General features: G+C 43.1%; 3 protein-coding genes across 4 annotated transcripts; 1 reads left to right on the forward strand and 2 right to left on the reverse strand.

The window, feature by feature from the left end:
- Window positions 1–481: 481 nt before the first annotated feature.
- On the reverse strand, window positions 482–4,236 carry LOC119137431 (mitochondrial import inner membrane translocase subunit TIM44-like). The gene is made up of 13 exons (XM_037276729.1): window positions 4,154–4,236; window positions 3,555–3,656; window positions 3,189–3,353; window positions 3,016–3,096; window positions 2,785–2,937; window positions 2,451–2,584; window positions 2,272–2,357; window positions 1,857–1,949; window positions 1,602–1,726; window positions 1,450–1,500; window positions 1,229–1,318; window positions 1,033–1,143; window positions 482–883 (listed from the first exon to the last, which is right to left on the reverse strand). The coding sequence occupies exons 1-13, from the start codon at window positions 4,181–4,183 to the stop codon at window positions 764–766; spliced, it is 1,341 nt and encodes a 446-aa protein (XP_037132624.1). The 5' UTR covers window positions 4,184–4,236; the 3' UTR covers window positions 482–763.
- Window positions 4,237–4,774: 538 nt separating this feature from the next.
- LOC119137303 (ras-related protein Rab-11B) lies at window positions 4,775–9,030 on the forward strand. Its single transcript, XM_037276525.1, has 5 exons — window positions 4,775–5,009; window positions 6,765–6,960; window positions 7,394–7,587; window positions 8,144–8,224; window positions 8,419–9,030. Exons 1-5 carry the CDS (start codon window positions 4,970–4,972, stop codon window positions 8,562–8,564), a joined length of 657 nt encoding a protein of 218 aa, XP_037132420.1. The 5' UTR covers window positions 4,775–4,969; the 3' UTR covers window positions 8,565–9,030.
- A 1,646-nt stretch (window positions 9,031–10,676) lies between these two features.
- Window positions 10,677–18,353, reverse strand: LOC119137325 (E3 ubiquitin-protein ligase MARCHF2-like). Of its 2 annotated transcripts, XM_037276561.1 has the most exons (6): window positions 18,162–18,353; window positions 18,035–18,070; window positions 16,958–17,196; window positions 16,680–16,875; window positions 11,764–11,973; window positions 10,677–11,518 (listed from the first exon to the last, which is right to left on the reverse strand). In XM_037276561.1, the coding sequence occupies exons 3-6, from the start codon at window positions 17,140–17,142 to the stop codon at window positions 11,363–11,365; spliced, it is 747 nt and encodes a 248-aa protein (XP_037132456.1). In that variant the 5' UTR covers window positions 17,143–17,196; window positions 18,035–18,070; window positions 18,162–18,353; the 3' UTR covers window positions 10,677–11,362. The 2 variants fall into 2 exon arrangements, with proteins under 2 accessions (XP_037132456.1, XP_037132454.1); XM_037276559.1 differs by having other exon boundaries at window positions 18,035–18,353.
- Window positions 18,354–19,249: the final 896 nt, after the last annotated feature.

Below are 19,249 nucleotides of genomic sequence, written 5' to 3' on the forward strand. Positions count from 1 at the left end.
TCGGTAGGTAGAGAGGGCACGACTGATTGATTGACAGGGTAGCGATCCAATCATGACAACGCCATTCTCAGCCTGCGCTCCTACCGTGTTATCGATATTACTTTTTTAAATGTATTATTCATTTTATATTCAAACTGAAAACAAACTAGATAACACGGAAGTCATTCAAGTCATCGGGTCTCAAGTCAAGTCCCGAGTCTTTAACTTCCAAGTCGAGTCTCAAGTTTTTTTATTTTTGTCAAGTCAAGTCCCAAGTCATCAAAACAGCGACTCGAGTCGACTCGAGTCCAAGTCACAGTGACTCGAGTCCCCATCTCTGCATCACAGTGCCTGGGCTCAGCTTGCCCAGAAAACAGCCGAGTCGTGATTGGTTGTTACCTGAGCTCTCAGGCATTGATCATGGGATTAAAAAAAATAAAACCTTATTTGTGGCCACCTGGCTGGTGTAGATGGACTGTGCCATGAGATGAGACCATGCAAGTTGTTGCCATCCTTTGTTAAACTGTAGCTTAAGAGGCTGTTTAATAAGTTTCCATGGAGTCAAAGATGTCTTCTTCTAAGTTGTGCGTCTGTTTTCATGAACCTGCACATTAAGCTTCTTAATTGTGATGGCAAAGGAGATACACAAAATTTCACCTGGATTTGTCCCTCTTTAATAAAGCGCGAGTCCATGCAAGTAATCCAGACTTCACGTCACTCCTTCTGCCCTTACTTCCAGTTTGTGTCTTTTCACTGATATCACCCTTCCCCCTTTCTTTTTCTCCTAGAGAACCTGCTCAGTGCTAGAGGCGGAGATATCGAGGAGTCTCCAGGCTGCGTTGGGGTTCAGCTCCTCCTGGTCGCGGCACAGCGCCCAAACATACATTGTCCTCAATACCTTCTCCTGTCAACGGGAGGAGAGCACAAACGCTCGTCACAAATGTGATTCTGTTGCCACCTACTGACAAAACTCTTTGACCTGCTCAACTTTCAACAGTCAATGAACTTGCATTAGACTCATTACAATGGTTCAGGACTTATAAATGGACTGACCGGATCTCCTTCCACGATGTCTCCTTTGGGGCTTCTTAGCACCATGACAACTTGGGCCTGGAAGGTGATGATCAGCACTGGGCCCTGGTCCATCATCTTTCCCATGGCCAACTAGAACCAAGAGCAAGACAGAGACATAATAAAGAAGCAAAGCGCAGCTGCGTGCATGTATAAAGTTCGACGTGTGGGGACTTACATCAATATTATCGATATCAAGGATTTTAGACTGGAACAGCAATCCCAAAGCTCGAGCTTGTTGGATGGGATGGGCAAGCTGACTGTATGTCTGGGGAAAGAAACCAAAATATACTTTGCACCGTGTGTGAAGCATCTACCTTGGTGAGATTACCAACAGATTTATTCAAATCATCCGAGTCACATTGCATTAAAAGTTGCATAAGCTTCTGTAGAACTTACCGCTTCATAGCACCAGTCTTTCAAAACATCCAGCTCGCCACGAATCATAGCCTACGGAAAAGAACACCAATGCTGTGAAGTTTTGATCTCGTTTCTGCATTTCATCAATAAACTTAAGCACAAGACACGGACAAATTGACAAGTTATTTCACCTCCAGTATGTTTGGGATGATGTCTTTTTCACACTGTTTGAGAAAAGAGTCTTTGTCAAATTTGGGGTCTGCCTTCACAATCTCAGTCAGCACCTCAGACATCTCTGTCTTGGAGAAAAGACCACCTGGCAAAACAAACAATATCGACAATACTCGTATTATGTTATGAAATAACACAAACACTTTTTCTTCTCGTGGCTTTAACTAAATCTTTGCACCATAAAGACGAATCGGTGAAAATGAGATAGTCAGTACCGAGGACGGTGGTGACTCGGTCAGTCACAGCCCTGGATGCTCGAACAAGGACATTATCACTTTCGTCATATTTCATCTTCATCTCAAAAAATCCTGCAGAAAACAAAAAAGTGACATAACTTGGCTAAGAACACAACATGATCAAACTTGAACTTGGCAGTTCATCCATGACGACTGAAATGTGGAATCAACTGTATCTACTGCCATCTACTGCTTAAAAATGGAATTGTCGGCATCTGCACAATAGAAAATTGTTTCAGAATCTGATGACGAATAAAATATTTTTTGCTCAGTGTCTCTTCAGACAAATGGCCCAGTGGTTGGGGACTAGTGTAGTAGTGGGTCTACTGAAGACCCTAGTGAGGATAATCTGTTCAGAAAATGGATGAAAAACATCTGGAAATAGCCTACTTACTGTTGAAAACCATGTTATTGTCTTTGAAGTCCTTCCACTGCTGGTACCATTTGGAGTCCTTGTGAAGAACAACTCCCAAAGCCTCCCTGCATTACAAAAACAACAGATTTTATTGACGGTGTCCCAAAATTTGTGTCATTACTTCAGGCTTGACAACTGCAGCAGCAACAATGACTTACTCATTGGCCTCAAATAATCTTGCGTCACTATCAGCTCCCTTTGAAGAAAAATCACTCCTCTTCCTCAGCTGAGGGGGAGCTCTGTAAGGTCCAACGTCACCAACGTCTATTTCCTTCTTCATGGACTCGACACTCTGGATGGACGACAGGAAAGTATCACTCGGACGGCTCAATTTGGGTGCAAGAGACAGTCAATTGTGTCCGTGCCCTAATTGCAGCAGAAAATTATTGACCTACTTTTCCCCTTGTCACAGTTAGCTGAGTACTAACAATAACCCAGCAAGATGGATGGAAAATTGCAAAAGTGATTCATTACCCCCCGCCCCCTCCTCACCTGTGAGATGGCCTGGAAGGCGCTGGTCTTGCCCAATCGTTCTCCTCCCTTGGAAACGGTCTCGGCGGAGTGCATGGCGCTGCGGGCGGCTTCCTCCACACCTTCCTTGATTTTCTTCCCAATGTCTGTGCGACTCACCTCCTTTTCAAGACTCTGTGCTCAACACAGTTTAACACCTCGATAAAAATAATATCAAAATGATACGTTTTCAGGCTCTGCTCTGTTACTTACGTCTTTCACTGTTTCCGATAAAGAGCCCAGTGTTTTTTTAAATACGTCATATGTCTTCACCGTCTCTGCCTCTATCGAGTTCTGAAGAAAAAAAGGCAGGAACAAACATGTACTACTGATTGAAAACAATCACAATAATAGATTTCAAAAAATGCAGTGCATTTCATTCTTACATATTTTCTCCTCGCCTGTTGGAGGGCATCAGACTCCTCAAGCCTCTTGGCCTCCTCTCTGAACTTTTTAATGTTCTCCTTCATCTCCTGATTCTTCCCAAACTCCTGTCGAAGGTTATCTATAAATTCTCCCAGGAAACCTTTGCGACCTGAGGCATGTCGCACCTGATGAAGCAGAGGTATAGTAAAGTCATGCTTCAACATTCCGTTCGTACATGTGTAAGCTCAAAAAACAAACTACAGTTTAAGTTAAGGTGCCACTGTATCTACATAAGAGCCTTGGTGACATTTTCGCTCTTGATGAACTACATTGATTCATAAACTAGAGTTAGTCATTAGAAATTTGAATCGGCGCTTGTAGTTTACCTGCAGTGTTGCTGTTTGACTCTTGTGTAACCTGTCAGCATCTCTCCAACTTATGGAACCCAGCAGACGGGAGCAGAAGGCAAAGCGATGTTTACCGACCAGCTACAATGAAGAGAACCATCTTTACTCCTTACATTCAATTGAATTAACTCAAGAGGTCAATCCGAGAGTTCAACAACAAACATGACTGTCTATCATCATCTTTTACAAAACACAAAATTAGTTCATTCAAAATGCAGTGGGTGGACGATATTTCGGTTTACAAATGTCCTCCAGAGAAGACAAATTTGAACTACTGGTATTCAGGGGACAGAATGACTGTCTGGTTGCTTGGAGCCACAACCTATTGGTAGGGTACACATTGAACTTAAACTGTTTAGTGTTATTTTTTTCCTTGTACAGTATAAAATAAGAACCTGGCCCATTGGCACAGACAGCCTACTTCATTCAGACATCGTCTGTCACGTTAATTACAGTCGCGATGCAGTCCGCCGCCGAAGGGGACCGACAAAGACAAACCTTGTGTTTGTTGTCTCATACCGAGTATTCGCTGAACGTAAAAAGTGATAATGAAGGACGTGCGATAGATATGAGCCTACCCGGTAACCCCGAAACACGGAGGTTGCCATCTTGATTTCAGCGAGCGTCAAAATGCACGTGCAACCTTGGGGTAGCAGCTGACCTTAGGCTCAGCCAATAGGAAAAAGACATGGCGTTTCAGGGGCGGAGTCAGATGTCATCATGATTTTTAAAGTGGAACGGTTTCACTAATAATAATAATAATAATAATAATAATAATAATAATATCCCCAGTTATTATTAAAATTATCACTATCCTGTTATTGTTAAAATCAAAATTACATTTTATTTATCCAGACACACGATAAAACAAACAAAAAGAACAAAATCAAAACAAAAAGAGGCATTGACAAATAATGATTGAGATTTCTTTGAGCTAAGTCTCTCGACTAGAACATTATTTTAAAACAGCAACATTGTGTTTTAGTATAACGAGACTTGTATGACTACATTATGCATTTTGTTGATGAAATGAATTGTCCCGAAGACAATAACAATGAACAATATCCAGTAAAGAGACTTAACCTAACCATAGTTGTACGCTCGGTCCTGCATTGTCTGCGGTCTGCAGACAGATTCTGACGGTCTGAAGCAGCATCGGCGCTTTAACGAGAGGCGCGCCTCCTAGAGGAAAATATTCAAAGTGCAGGGACTCCTCCCTCTGCAGACTCGGGAGCTGCTGTGCCTCCCTGCAGCCCTGACAGCAAGCATTGGCGCATTTTTGTCCCACCGCTAACCTTTGCCATATTTTTTTAGCTTCTTTTTAACCCATCTTTCCCTCCCATACTTCACATATCATCCTCCGGGGGACAAGCGTCGTAGCGGCCTCGTCTAGAATGGGGAACCGAGACGATGAATACGATTTCTTGTTCAAAGGTAAAGGAAAGGGGGGGAATGATCGCGTTTCTCTTTTACACCGGCTCATACAGAATCGCCTTGAAAAGCGTTTTAGCCTGTTGTTGCGTCGTTAATACCGAAGTGTCTGGGCCTGTGTTTATGCAAGGACAGAATGATGATCTTAAAAACGCTGTCATTACGTCCCAACGCCTGCAGCTATGCTTATAGGTAGGGTGCAGGACCCCATCTGTTAGTAGGCCTATTGAACTATTGTGTTATTCCCATAAAGAGTGTTACACGAAAACCATTGACCAGACTCGACTCAAGCCTCCAGGGGGCCCTAAGCAAAATTTGATTTTAGGGGCATCTATTTCTGCCAACTATTAAACAAAAGTACTCTACTTGAGTGTACTGGGCTTGATTTACAGTCACAAGTGGGAAACGGAATTTCATCTATCCCAAAAAACTGCAAGAACAAGAACTAACCAAAGCGGCAAAGTAAATACAATCAAATACTGTAGATCAGGTAGCCAACAAGTGTCACATGAGTAAACGTGGGACTGTTCCAAAAATAGCTCACCGGAGATGGGACAATGTGATTTCCTAGGAATAGTCATGTGAAAATGTAAGTACTTGTTGAGAAGTGTTGCATATCAATAGTTACCCGTTTCCTACCCGGTTACAATATTGATAATTATTGCGAGAAATCATTAACATGATCAAGATAATATTTACGTTTATTTTCTAAGTGTGTATCAAAGTGATTGCCTTTGCTCATTCATTGCCAAATTGTTGCTCAATGCTTAAAGAAATATTGTTGACCCCTGACTAAGGTATGTAAACATAACTAAAAATGTACGAAAACAGAGTATAAATATCGTCCTTCGCATGTTGGTGATTCATTCTTTTGTACTCACACTAAATCTTTGTCCACTATAAAATGAAAGCTTTCTTAGGGTTTTCGCTATTTGTTATATCTTAAGCCGTAACCTCTGTTGACCGTTAATTGCTCCCCCTAGTGTTCACGGGGCCTTAGCGAGTTCGCTTATGCCTTGTGTTGGCATCCTGTTCTAGCCAATACATTGTACCTTAGCCATGTTAGTGACACAAATAGCTTCATGATTTAATGCATTCTGCATGCTGATGGATCCGCTGTTTATCTTAACCGAGCTCAGCTGGATCCAAAATGCCTCTTTGATGGTCATATCAGCTCCTGTGGCACATTAACATCCTGGCGAGTGCAGGAGCCAAAAGGCTATTTAGATGTAACAAAGTCTCCTCTGTGGCATGAATAGTGCATCTGCCGGAGGCGAGGCAAGCCTCCCCTCTCTCCCTCTCCCTGTCTGGCCGAGCCATCGTCCCAAGCCTCCGTAGAAACAGGAAGGGTAAGGCGGCCCGAAAATGTCGATTCAGGTTTTGGTGGAGCCTGTTATCAGTTTCCTGCAGCCCAGACCAGAATGATGTCTGCAGGGACAAAGTTCGGCTCTATTTCCTTTGCGGAGGGGAGAAAACACATTGGCTCCACCTCTGCTGCTTTGTTGTACATAGGAACCCCCCTTCCCCGACCCCGCAGGCCCCTGACTCAGCTTCCAGCTCTGATCCTCACAGGACTTTGTTAAGACAAGACTCTTAAGGCTTGACTGTGTATATGGAGGCCATGCGGCAACCATCACAAGATAGACAAAATTCCACTTCGTGCATTGTCAACACATCTATCACATTGGGAGACCAGCTGATCAATTCCATGATTTTTAGATTTTCACATACTAATGTTTGGTATTTTCTTTTCTACAGTTGTGTTAATTGGGGACTCAGGTGTCGGTAAGAGCAACCTGCTCTCTCGATTTACACGAAATGAGTTCAACCTGGAGAGCAAAAGCACCATCGGTGTGGAGTTTGCAACACGCAGCATTCAGGTGGATGGCAAGACGATAAAAGCTCAGATATGGGACACGGCGGGACAAGAGCGCTACAGAGCCATCACCTCAGCGTGAGTCCTTTTACAGTCTGGCAGATCTTTGTCATGAGCAGTCATATTTCGAGCCGTTAAAATTAACCATTTAATTAGCAACAAAACGATTATCAAATTAATTGCCTCATATTTTAATAAAGTTTTTTTTTTTTTTACTAAAGATGACCAGATTTATTTATTTTTGGGTTTAATCAAGACATTTGCAAACATCTGCACTTTCATAAATTACATTTTATTAAATTAATTGTATTCAAATAAAATTATATGAATTTTTTTAGAATAATCGATTCTAAAAATATTCAATAATGACAGCCCTACCTGTATTGAGTAGGAAAATTTACTGTTAAGACAAGCTAGAAAACTCAATAGTTTCTTCATTGTCATGCATAAAAAAAAAAAAAGAAAATACTTCCATGTACTCACCTTTGTCGTTGTCCTTGACATGACCCAGATACTACAGAGGGGCCGTGGGGGCGCTCTTAGTGTACGACATAGCCAAGCACCTGACTTACGAAAATGTGGAGCGCTGGCTGAAGGAGCTGAGGGACCACGCCGACAACAACATCGTCATCATGCTGGTGGGCAACAAAAGCGACTTACGCCACCTCAGGGCCGTGCCAACGGATGAGGCCCGTGCCTTTGCAGGTACACAAACTCAACCAAATATTATCAGCACTTGATTCACCCTCTATTGGAAATTGGAGCTATATCTGTGTCAAGATGTAACACGATAACACACGTCTCTGTGTGAGTCTGCGAGAGATCAGCACTTCGCTTAGACAGCACATTTAAGCCGCTCGGCATTGTCGATTTTAGCAAGTATCCATTTTAGCTGTGTGGACAAGAAATGGAGCTGTGGATTTGGCAGCAAACTGTGAAATAAAAGTCATTCACAAATAGCGGCATAGAAGCCACATTTCGGAAATTTAGGGGATAACAGTTGTCCTGGACAGGGTTATTTATTTTAACCTTCATCGAGCTATGGCATGTATACATTATAAACACACAAAAACGTCACAAAGAAATATAGCCATATATACTGAAATAATGTTCTCGGCTCAATTTACTCACTTCTGCCATCTAGTGCATGAGCATTAAATTGCTCTGCCTATCAGACGTCGCTGACACACAGCTGGATGAATGATAATGAACTGTTAGTTTTGCAAAAACTTAACTATTACTGTACATTGTGTTTTCTCAGAGAAAAACAACTTGTCATTCATAGAAACTTCAGCCTTGGACTCAACAAATGTTGAAGAGGCCTTCAAGAATATCCTTACAGGTATGACTGTAGATTCCAACGGTCACGAAAAAACTTGTCACTCTCATGCTGTGGACAAAATAGTTACATTTGTTTAGGCAGGTAATTGTTCATTTTGTATTAACTGCATGTTAGTGAGTCTTCTCTCCTAAATCGGAGTATTTTGTGTCAATTTCAAGTGGACACTTTACAGCCCATTCTCATTTTTTGCACAGAAATCTACCGCATCGTATCGCAGAAGCAGATCGCCGAGCGGTCGGCCCATGACGAGTCACCAGGGAATAACGTGGTCGACATCAGCGTGCCCCCGACCACGGACGGTCAGAGGGGGAGCAAGATTCAGTGCTGTCAGAATCTGTAACCCTGGAAAATATATCCTGCTCACTTTAAGGGTGGATTATAAATTGGGATCCAGTGCTGGCATGCTACTGCCTTCCTGGGCTGCGATGTAATCTGAAATTGCTATTTTTTAGATCCAGGTAACCGGTTCATGATCCAACAGAAGGAATTGATTTTAAGGTGTAATTTGACCCAGTCTGCTACAGTACATTCTAATGCAAAAAAATGGACTGCTGATACCACACAAGTTGTGACTTAACCATGATTGTACAGTAGTCAGGGAAGGTAGATGTTCGAGTGGTAGCAGCACTCCATTTTTGCATTCCTCTTCTCTTGGTCCAGTCATCTCAAAAAGCGGTAGTGATGCTGCTGATGCTTGCTTACTTCCTGTAAAATATATTGTTTTTATGTTTATCATTTTGATAGCGTGTTTGCTCACATACATTATATTAATGCCATGAAAATAAATTTTACAATATTACGTGGTTGAGGAGGCTGGGGGTTCGTTTTCTCATTCAACTAGTGATGACGGAGACGTTGGCGAAAATTAGTACTGCAATGAAAGTGATTAAAAGTGCACTGCATTCCCGAACACTAGGTGGCGACAACACGGATAAGAACAAAAGAGCACTGGAGGTAAGAACTCAGTTCACAATGACAGTTTTTTTGGAGTCCCTCAAGTTTTATTGAACAGTAACTTTCCTGGGATGCAGCAGAGAGAGCAGGGTGACACAAAATACTAAATTTTAGTACTGCTGCTGAAAAACTTGACAATTACCGTGGCGTCCTTACAGACTACCTGCAAGCATCGATACATTAGTTTGTAATTCTTCTATTTAGAACGGGATCATCTTTAAAAAACGGGACATTTCTACTAGTCAATAGCTCAATTGGTGGCGCTTTACAAGTCAAAGCAAAACCACAAGCATTTTTCAACAATCGTTTCAAGTGAACAAAGTATGCGCACTTGCTGCACAGATGGTCACTGAGTGCAGTTAGCATCTGATGTTATGATTGACTAGTAGGAGTAAGACTGTTGCCCTAGATGACAGAAATATTCACAAATACTCATTTCAACACCCAAATCTAAGAAGTGGGACACAAGATGTAAAACCATATAACGCAACCACTTTTATATCTCAACTTGGCTTGCTCTGCAGACAACCGTGTCTGGCAGTTAACATTTGTAATGTGCAAAATAAATGTAGTGATGGGAGCTTCATGACAAGTAATAAGATTAGTAACATAAATGGGGGGGGTGGAGGGGTGGATAGGTGATTGTGATCACAATTTGGTACAAAACAGCAAGGGTGGGGATTATCACACAAATGAATATTCGCAAAATGTTTCAAAACAAGACGTACATGTTTGGAGAGGCTTTGCAAAAAAAAAAAAAAAAATTGCAGGAAAGGGTGATTGCATCCAATGCCAAAGGTGGCGCTATTTTTCTCAAAACGCACTTGGGGGCATATTCTTCCGCTCGCTCTTAGTCAATTCCGCAATTACGCATTTTCTAGGTGTGCGGGATTTTCTTGTCTTGGCTTCTGACATTTGGTGATCTAACCCCCCAATTCCAACCCTTAATGCTGAGTGCCAAGCAGGGAGGCAATGGGTCCCATTTTTATAGTCTTTGGTATGACCCGGCCGGGGGTTGAACCCACAACCTTCCAGTCTCAGGGTGGACACTCTACCACTAGGCCACTGAGCTGGTTTAAATGTGAAAATGACTTGTGGATGGATGGGGAAGTTATAAACTGATTGTCAGGTGAGCACGGCTTATTTAACGGGCTACTTTGAAGGAACGTGGATATTTGCGTTGTGTATTTAATCAAATGGAAACCTATTGAGAGGACTGTGCTCCCGTTTTATTGGTTGAAAAAGCGTTCCCTGCGGCATTTCTATATGTATTCCTACTTCACAATCCGCACTCTCCAACAAAAGTATGAGAAATCCGGCGCAGCCCAAAAAGTGCATAAGCAGCACCCTTTTTCGGACTCGAGCACTCGAGAATATGCCCCTTTTTCACCTCTTATAACTTGCTTCCAAGAACGGGATGTTTTTCCTCTTCAACTCTTTCGAATTGGTGACATCCAAGTGCTAAAGGCTTAACTGTCCCAAGTTTTTTTTTTTTTCTTTTTTTAACACATAGCAAGAATCAACACATACTGTAACTGGAACACATTAAGGTTCAACTGGGGAGTAAAAATACAATTCGCGAGACGGACCCTTCCACCCATTCCGCAAACGTCTAATACAGGGCATATATTATCGACTAACAGTTTAGAACTCAGCACGCTGTGAAGAATTGTGCCAACTGCAGTGTCAGGTTGGTAGCATTAATTGCCAAGCTAAAGGTTGCCCCTCTTTCAAAAACAGGTAAATACAACATTGTGAAGGTGCATGTGGGGAATTATAGGTAGTGACTATGTTTCATATACTGTCGTAGCATGCTGTTGTTATATCCTGCTACATTAGCTCGTGTCTTAGTATTTGATACCTTTGTCCGAGACTTAAGGCCAGGCTGGTTAGTCCATCTTCATTTCTGTATTTCTGACGTCGACATCTCAGCACCGGCGGTCCGGACAAGACGTCAATGGTGACTCTGGTACCATCCTCAAACCACATTTGTGGCTCGCCAATACTGTAGTTTACATCAAGTGCTTCGATACAAAGACAAAAGTGGGAGAAAGTAGTCCCTCCCACTTTCAGGATGGTCCAGATGAAGTGCAAAGGTTCATTATCTTGATTTTGGGTGGGATTTTTTTTCCGAGTGCTTGGGCTGGCGTCATTTTAAATATTCCCCTTGGCGCCGGGCTGCACTCATACGATGGTCTCATCAGTCATTTTCTTTGTCGACTTGGTCGTCATAGAACTTTGGGTGGTGAGTGCGCCTTTCATGTCAGGCATAAGGAGACGCACTTTCTGATTGGTCCTCCTCCACTCAGAGTACAGCTGACAATGGTATCGAAATGAAACCTGGGAAAATGAGGTCATAGAAGGGAAGAACATCATCAGGGGAAAGCAGTGTAACAAGTACACTTCATTCATGTATTTTGTCATTACACGAGTATTTGACTTTTGACTCGACATACATATGAACATTTGACTGAGATCCATTTCTGGTTTTGGTGGTGTGACGTGACAGCATGTACCAGAAATAAAAAAAGAATAAACTTTTGGGATACATTTAAAACTGTGTGGATGGGCTCTAAGAATATTACCAGTGTCCAGAGGATGTAGATGGTGAAGAGGGCGATGGTGAGTGCGATTAGGCCAATAGCCTCGAGTCTGCTCTTGAGCTGCAGGTGGTCTTGGGCACCCCTCAGACACAGCCAGCCCGAGATAGCTGCCAGCGGTGTTATGAGCAGAAAGCAGGCCATGTCGCATAAGAGAGTCCGCTTCTCGCTGCGGGGGCCTGGGTCCTTCAGCCACTGGAGAACATGCAAAAGGAGTCATCATCTCATGAGCGGTTATGCAGTAAGACGATGATGATTTTTAAAGCAATGTTTAGTACACTTGACGATCCTTGATGTGCTATGTTCACAAATCGGACCTTGATATTGAGCAGAAAGAAAACCATTTACGCTTCTGAAACGTACTGTACGAAGCTTTTTGTGTCACACCACGTTACATGTTTACATCAATATGAAATATACTTTTTAGGGATAAACGTTGAAAGATGATTTATAATAACACTAAAATGAAGTTTGTGCCGGAACTCAATGTATAATAAATAAGCTGTAGCTGTGGTTTCAACGTGAACTAATCAGGTGGGTGCTCAGGTAGAATTCTTTTGACCAAAGACTGCACCATTAATGGGATGGATGCTTTTCCATCCGTTGTTTCCCACAGTGTTTATGATACGTGACGGTTGTTTATGGTTTCGCGAGTCCCTTTAGGAGGCTTATGATGTCCAAAATGGATGGAGAATCCTTTGAGATTCAATAGTTCAGATTTTACAATGTATTGAATGGTATTAGATTGGGCAGATGTATGTAATGCAATGGCCACGTCAGATAGTGACAGCTTTAAATACATTTTGGTCCTCCGGTCCGTTTTGCCTTCTGAGAAAGATGTGTGACCAAATGTTGTCACTGCTACTTTGTACTACCGTAATTTTCCGACTATAAGTCGCTCCGGAGTATAAGTCGCATCAGCCATAAAATGCCCAAAAAAGTGAAAAATAAAACATATATAAGTCGCTCCGGAGTATAAGTCGCATTTTGGGGGGCAATTTATTCGACAAAATCCAACACCAAGAACAGTCATGAACGAGCAACAACAGGCTAAACGATAGGTATGCTAACGTGACATAAACACAAACGAAGAGCTGAGAACGGGCCTGACGTAACATTCAGAGTTATTAAAAAGAACTATTACATAAATAACACGTTTATAAAACCATCTGTGTCACTCCAATTCATTAAATACATCGATCGTCCTTTGTCAACAATGGGTGCGCGCCGCTGACGGCGCTTGCACTTCAAAATATTCCACAGGCCCATATAACAATATATAAATTAGATATCAAATAACTATTATATAAGCAATAATATTATCAAACCATCTGTGCACTCTAAATCATTAAATCCATCGATCAAATTCCTCGTCCTTTGTCAACAACGCCGCGCGTGCGCCTTGACGTCAGCCTCGTCGTTATTCCACAGATCTAGTATATAACTATATTGTAGCGTTAACAAAGTTCAAGGAAAGACGTGGGTTTGGTAAACGGCTCTTTATTTAACAAAACAAACTTACAGGCGTGTGGCGGCGTGGACTTCCAGCCACGGAGGTGGAAGAAAGATCCATAGAATAAGACCGGGCGTGCGTAAAAGCCATGACCGAGCCCAATCCACCGTCCCCGGACAGCCACCCGGCCGAGCGCCGGCCCCCGACTTCTATCCACGGAGGTGAAAGAGACCTCCGTAGAGTAGGACCGGGCGTGCGTAAAAGCCATGTCCGAGCCCCATCCACCGTCCCTGGACAGCCACCCGGCCGAGCGCCGGCCCCCGACTTCAATCCACGGAAGTGAAAGAGAGCTCCGTCGAGTCAATCTTTGTCCTTTATGTAAACACCCGTCGCGCCGCTGGCGCGACGCTGACGCGACGCTGACGCGACGCTGACGCTGACGCTGACGCGACGACGAGTTTGGGTGGGGGGGGCGACTTATAATAAGGAGCGACTTATGTGGTTTTTTTTCAAACAATTTAAAAAAAAAAAAAAAAAAAAAAAAAGTGAAACCGCGATAAACCGCAATGTAGCAAGGGATTACTGTAATTTGAATTTCAAGTGACGTCAGCAGCAGCTCCGTCGCGTCAGCAGCAGCTCCGTCGCGTCAGCAGCAGCTCCGTCGAGTCAATCTTTGTCCTTTATGTAAACAACCGCCGCGCTGCTGGCGCTGACGCGACGGCGCGCCGCTGAAAGGGTGGAATGCCCTCTCCGGATCGGGGATGAGATCCTGCCCCAAGTGGAGGAGTTTAAGTATCTTGGGGTCTTGTTCACGAGTGAGGGGAGGATGGAGCGCGAGATCAGCAGGCGGATCGGTGCAGCGTCGGCAGTAATGCGGACTCTGTACCGGTCTGTCGTGGTAAAGAGAGAGCTGAGCCAAAAGGCAAAGCACTCAATTTACCGGTCGATTTACGCTCCTACCCTCACCTATGGTCACGAGCTATAGGTTGTGACCGAAAGAACGAGATCCCGGATACAAGCGGCCGAAATGAGTTTTCTCCGCAGGATGTCCGGGCTCTCCCTTAGAGATAGGGTGAGAAGTTCGGTCATCCGGGAGAGACTCGGAGTAGAGTCGCTACTCCTCCACGTTGAGAGGAGCCAGATGAGGTGGCTCGGGCATCTCATCGGGATGCCTCCTGGACGCCTCCCTGGGGAGGTGTTCCGGGCATGTCCCACCGGTAGGAGACCCCGGGGACGACCCAGGACGCGCTGGAGAGACTATGTCTCTCAGCTGGCCTGGGAACGCCTTGGGATCCCCCGGGATAAGCTGGATGAAGTGGCTGGGGAGAGGGAAGTCTGGGAGTCCCTCCTGAAGCTGCTGCCCCCGCGACCCGACCCCGGATAAGCGGAAGAAGATGGATGGATGGATAATCTGTACAACTCAATTGAAGAAAAAAAACATCTTTTGGAGAAAGTAAAAATAATGTGATTGCATAAGTGTTCACACCCTCTTATAACTGAGGCTGGGTTAAAAATTAACATTCACATTCAAACTCGCGTTAAATGTACAACTCAATTGAAGAAAAAAAACATCTTTTGGAGAAAGTAAAAATAATGTGATTGCATAAGTGTTCACACCCTCTTATAACTGAGGCTGGGTTAAAAATTAACATTCACATTCAAACTCGCGTTAAATGGGCATCAGTAGACACGTGCATCTGCATCTCCATCCGTCCATCCATCCATCCGTCCATCCATCCAAAATAGGCATACTACTGTGCATATTCATACATATGTATATAAATGTATTATTATTTCAATTTTCATGTACATATAGGAATGCAAAAGATACAAATAAGACAGTAGCTGTCACAAGAAAAAAAATACATTAAGTACACAAGCAAGAGTCGACTTTTAATACATTTGGTCAGTGCAGCTCTTTGCGGCAGCAACACTTAGGTGTAATGTTTGAAATTGTGTACTCTGAAACAAAATAAAATATGTCACAATGTAGCTGCCATCAGATGAGGAATGGACCAACACAGCTGTCCTCAAAATGCAAAATAAAGACTGACCACAAGGGACATTTTCATTGTCCTTGAATTGTTTTGGGACTTTTAACATTGCATATCAAAGTGCATCTATGTGGAATGTGATTGAGACAGGCAGTGGTTATTTAAAAGTAATGTGAAAGTGAATTTACCAAACAAACAGACAGTCACAGCCGTTATCCTGCAAGAAAATGCTCTGTACATGCTTTTCTCAATTGGGAAATAAAGCCTGGATTTATTTTCATCTGAGATTAAAAATCTTAGTTTACCTGAAGATTTACCAACTGTAATACAAAGAAAACGGTTGAAAAAAACTCAAAATGAGCTAATGTCATCCGCAAACTCAATCTGGACTTCCACTGCTACGCTGATGACACCCAGATCTATATACGTACCACACCAACCCGTAACCCTTCCCTCACCCACTTTGAAACCTGCATCTCTACAATAAAAACATGGCTGACCCACAACTTTCTCAAACTCAACAGTGACAAAACAGAGCTCCTCCTCATAGGCACTTAATAAAACTGGATCCATCACACTCACCATTGACTCCTCAAACATCACTCCCTCCCCTCTGGCACGCAACCTTGGCGTTATTTTTGACCCCACACTGTCCTTCCACCCTCATGTTAGCTCAGTTGTTAAGACCTCCTACTTCCACCTCCGACACATCGCCAAAATCCGGCACTGCCTCTCTCTCCCTGCCGCTGAATCCCTCATCCACGCCTTCATCTCATCCTGGCTTGACTACTGCAACTCCCTTCTCACTGGAATCACTGCTCACTCACTCCATAGACTTCAACTAGTCCAAAACTCTGCTGCCCGCCTCCTTACCCACACCCGGTCCCGTGAACACATCACTCCTGTTCTCCACTCTCTTCACTGGCTCCCCATTAAGGAGCGCATCATCTTCAAGATACTCCTCCTCACCTTCAAAGCCCTTCACCACCTGGCTCCCACTTACCTATCCGACCTCCTTGTCCCCTACTGCCCCAACCGTCCCCTCCGATCCTCCAATACTTCACGTCTGACAGTCCCAAAATCTAAACTCAAATCCTTCGGTGACAGAGCCTTCTCCTGCACATCACCCCGACTCTGGAACTCTCTCCCTCAGTCTGTCTGTGACTCACCCACACAGCATATTTAAGTCCCGTCTAAAAACTTACCTCTTCTCTCAAGCCTATGACCTCCCCTACCCATAACTGGTTTCCTCTTCTTAATTTTATCCCATTGTCTCTTCCCCGTCCCCCTCCCCTCATGTATGTCTTTGCCTTGTTCCCTGTAAGCGTCTTTGGGTTTTTGAAAAGCGCTATACAAATTTAATGAATTATTACAAAATTTGACCTGTTGCATGTAGATGTGCAACACATTACTATAACGCACAATACATTGTACTTATATAAAATCTTTCTGACCTGTGTGAGGGGTTGTGGCCTCCGCTCAATGGTGAACTCTGTATGGCACAATTCACAGTAGCTGGTGTTGGAGGACGACAGCCACTTCTCCAAGCAGCTCTTGTGCACTTTCCCAAGTGTGCCGGTGCATTCGCACGGCGAGAGCAGGGTCTCCCCTCCACCACCCTCATGGCAAATTCGGCACATGCCTACGTCACTGTGGGTCCATTCGCCAATGCAACCGTGGTTAGAAATAATGACTTAAGACATTCATTAAGCTGTCGTGTTCCTTTTCTTACCTTTGCAGGCTCACAGCTTTAACAATAGTGGAGAGTGGGCGGCCATCTTTAGCCGTAACCTTGGCAATGTACTGGGCCTGTGCAGTGGAATCCGACTCTTCAGAATCCTTGAAGGAGTCGGATTCGGCATTCCCCGAGTAATCACATAGAGAGCCAGGTAGGTGGCAGCATCCTGATGAAGACATGGCTGAACTGGGATTGACAGCACAAGCGAGACGGTCCAAACCCCGGTTCTCCACCTACAGATCAATGACATGGATAACGTTAACAAATTAATTGACGGGATATGCACGTGCAAGAGTTGAATGCCCCTACAGTCATATCTGTATATTTTGGCCAAAAACTCACATCAGAATTACACGAGACTTCCACAAATCAGGCGGGACTTAGTATATCTTGCCAGAATACAACTAAAGAAGAAAACGTTTTTGGGTGAAGTTGATTTAGATAGCACTCACACATTTTTATCAACCACCCAGCAAACATTCAAACTAAGTAAACGATTTTGTTTTTTTAATTACAATGAAAAACATTGTAATGGAGGAGAGTACTCAAATACAACAGATGAATGATTCCCAAACATGAGCACGCATGAGAGAACATCAAATGAGCTGCAGGAAATGGTCCAATTTCACCTAATTGGCCCAAAAGTTGTGTGAAAATTATGCCATACAAAAAACTCCTTTGTTCGTCTAGCTATACCAGCAACGTTTATATTTTGCATATTCTAACACATTTAGGGACTGAGAATTAAACATTCACATATTTTAAAGATCTTTTTGTAGGTGGTGGTGGTACAAGTGCCTTTGACGTTATAAATGGAATCACATGAAAATGACTATTACATCAGAGGATAACATTGAATTGAGCTGTCAAACTCAAGTTTCACAAGGGACGCTGGGTTACAGCCAACACATTTGACAGAACACGACCGTCAGTGTCAATCATTAAGTGGCGACAAAGACTAACGCCATTTCCCTCCGTGAAAACTATATCGGGTAATAAAAAATAAAAAAAGGCGAACATTTATTATTACAAATTAACGGACAGGTAGAGCGCGATGAGATATTTACTCACCCTACAGCCTTCCCCTTTGTCGTTCGGCCTTGGCTTCTGTGGTAAAGCAAAACAGCAGACGACGGAAAGCTAACTGGTCAGCTCTAGCTGCAAAATATGACATTGACATCGAACCAAAAGCGGTTACTGATAGAGAATGTGAAAGCCGAGCACACACACTGTGACGCCGCCATTGTTTGTTGAGTGTTTTCCCCAAGAAGGGTATCGTTTAAAAGGTGTAAATAAAAGCGGAGGTCTCTCCCTGCATTACCAGACAACGCTAGCCAAGCTAACGGGCTAGCATCGGGCAAGCCTGAGCATCCTCAGCTGTGGAAGAGCGTCACGTGACGTGTGTTGCCTTTGCAGTCGTCGACAAAGGTGGGACATTTCATAGGTCTTTAATATACTTGCCTTTTTCTGCTTTTTAAATCTGTAACACGCGCTATGAGAGAAACCGATAAAAAGGTCATGTCATCGAGCACGTCTTAATGATGAAAAAAATTATTAATGATGTAAGTTTATGTAAATGCCAAGGCAAGAAAAAAAATGACAACATATGTCATATTTTAGGTCTTGTTTTGTAATTTTTTATGACGTTTGAATAAAGTCAAGTTACAAGGGTATATATTTCACAAACTCACTTCTGTCACAGGTCACGTGTAATATTGTTAACAAAAAAAATAATTGGAAATCAGAAGCCATTGCAAATATCTGTTGTTCAGTTTACGTTCAGAAAGGCTTTAATGAAAATAAATATTTTGTAAAGAAGCTAGCTTGAGGATTGAACTTACCACCTTCAAGGTTGAAGTACATATATCACTCTATAAGTCAAAAGTTGCTAGGAATCACCGTTGGCTAGAAATCGAAATTGGAGGGGATACTTATTGTTTTCTAAAAACACCTCGAGTAAAAAAAAAGTAAATTGATGCTGATAAGAACGGTGCTGCCAGGCCATATCGGGAAGAAAAACAAACATCAGCTCAAGGATTCTTGGACATGATCACCAGGTTTGAGGATTGAACCCACCAGCTATTTTTATTTATTTATTTTTTGTAGGACCGGGTCACCCGTGCCAAAAACCGCGACTGAAACTAAGCATGAGTTAAAGCAGTAGTTCGCAATGATGATACCATTGTTATTATGCACGCTTCCTCTAGTGGTATGCAATAAGATGCATAATAATGTTACAGCGGGGTATTGGTTTTTTTAGTCCAGTACATAATTGTCAAATACGGC

This window comes from Syngnathus acus, chromosome 17 (assembly GCF_901709675.1).
Source record: "Syngnathus acus chromosome 17, fSynAcu1.2, whole genome shotgun sequence".
Classification (NCBI taxonomy): Eukaryota; Metazoa; Chordata; class Actinopteri; order Syngnathiformes; family Syngnathidae; genus Syngnathus; species Syngnathus acus.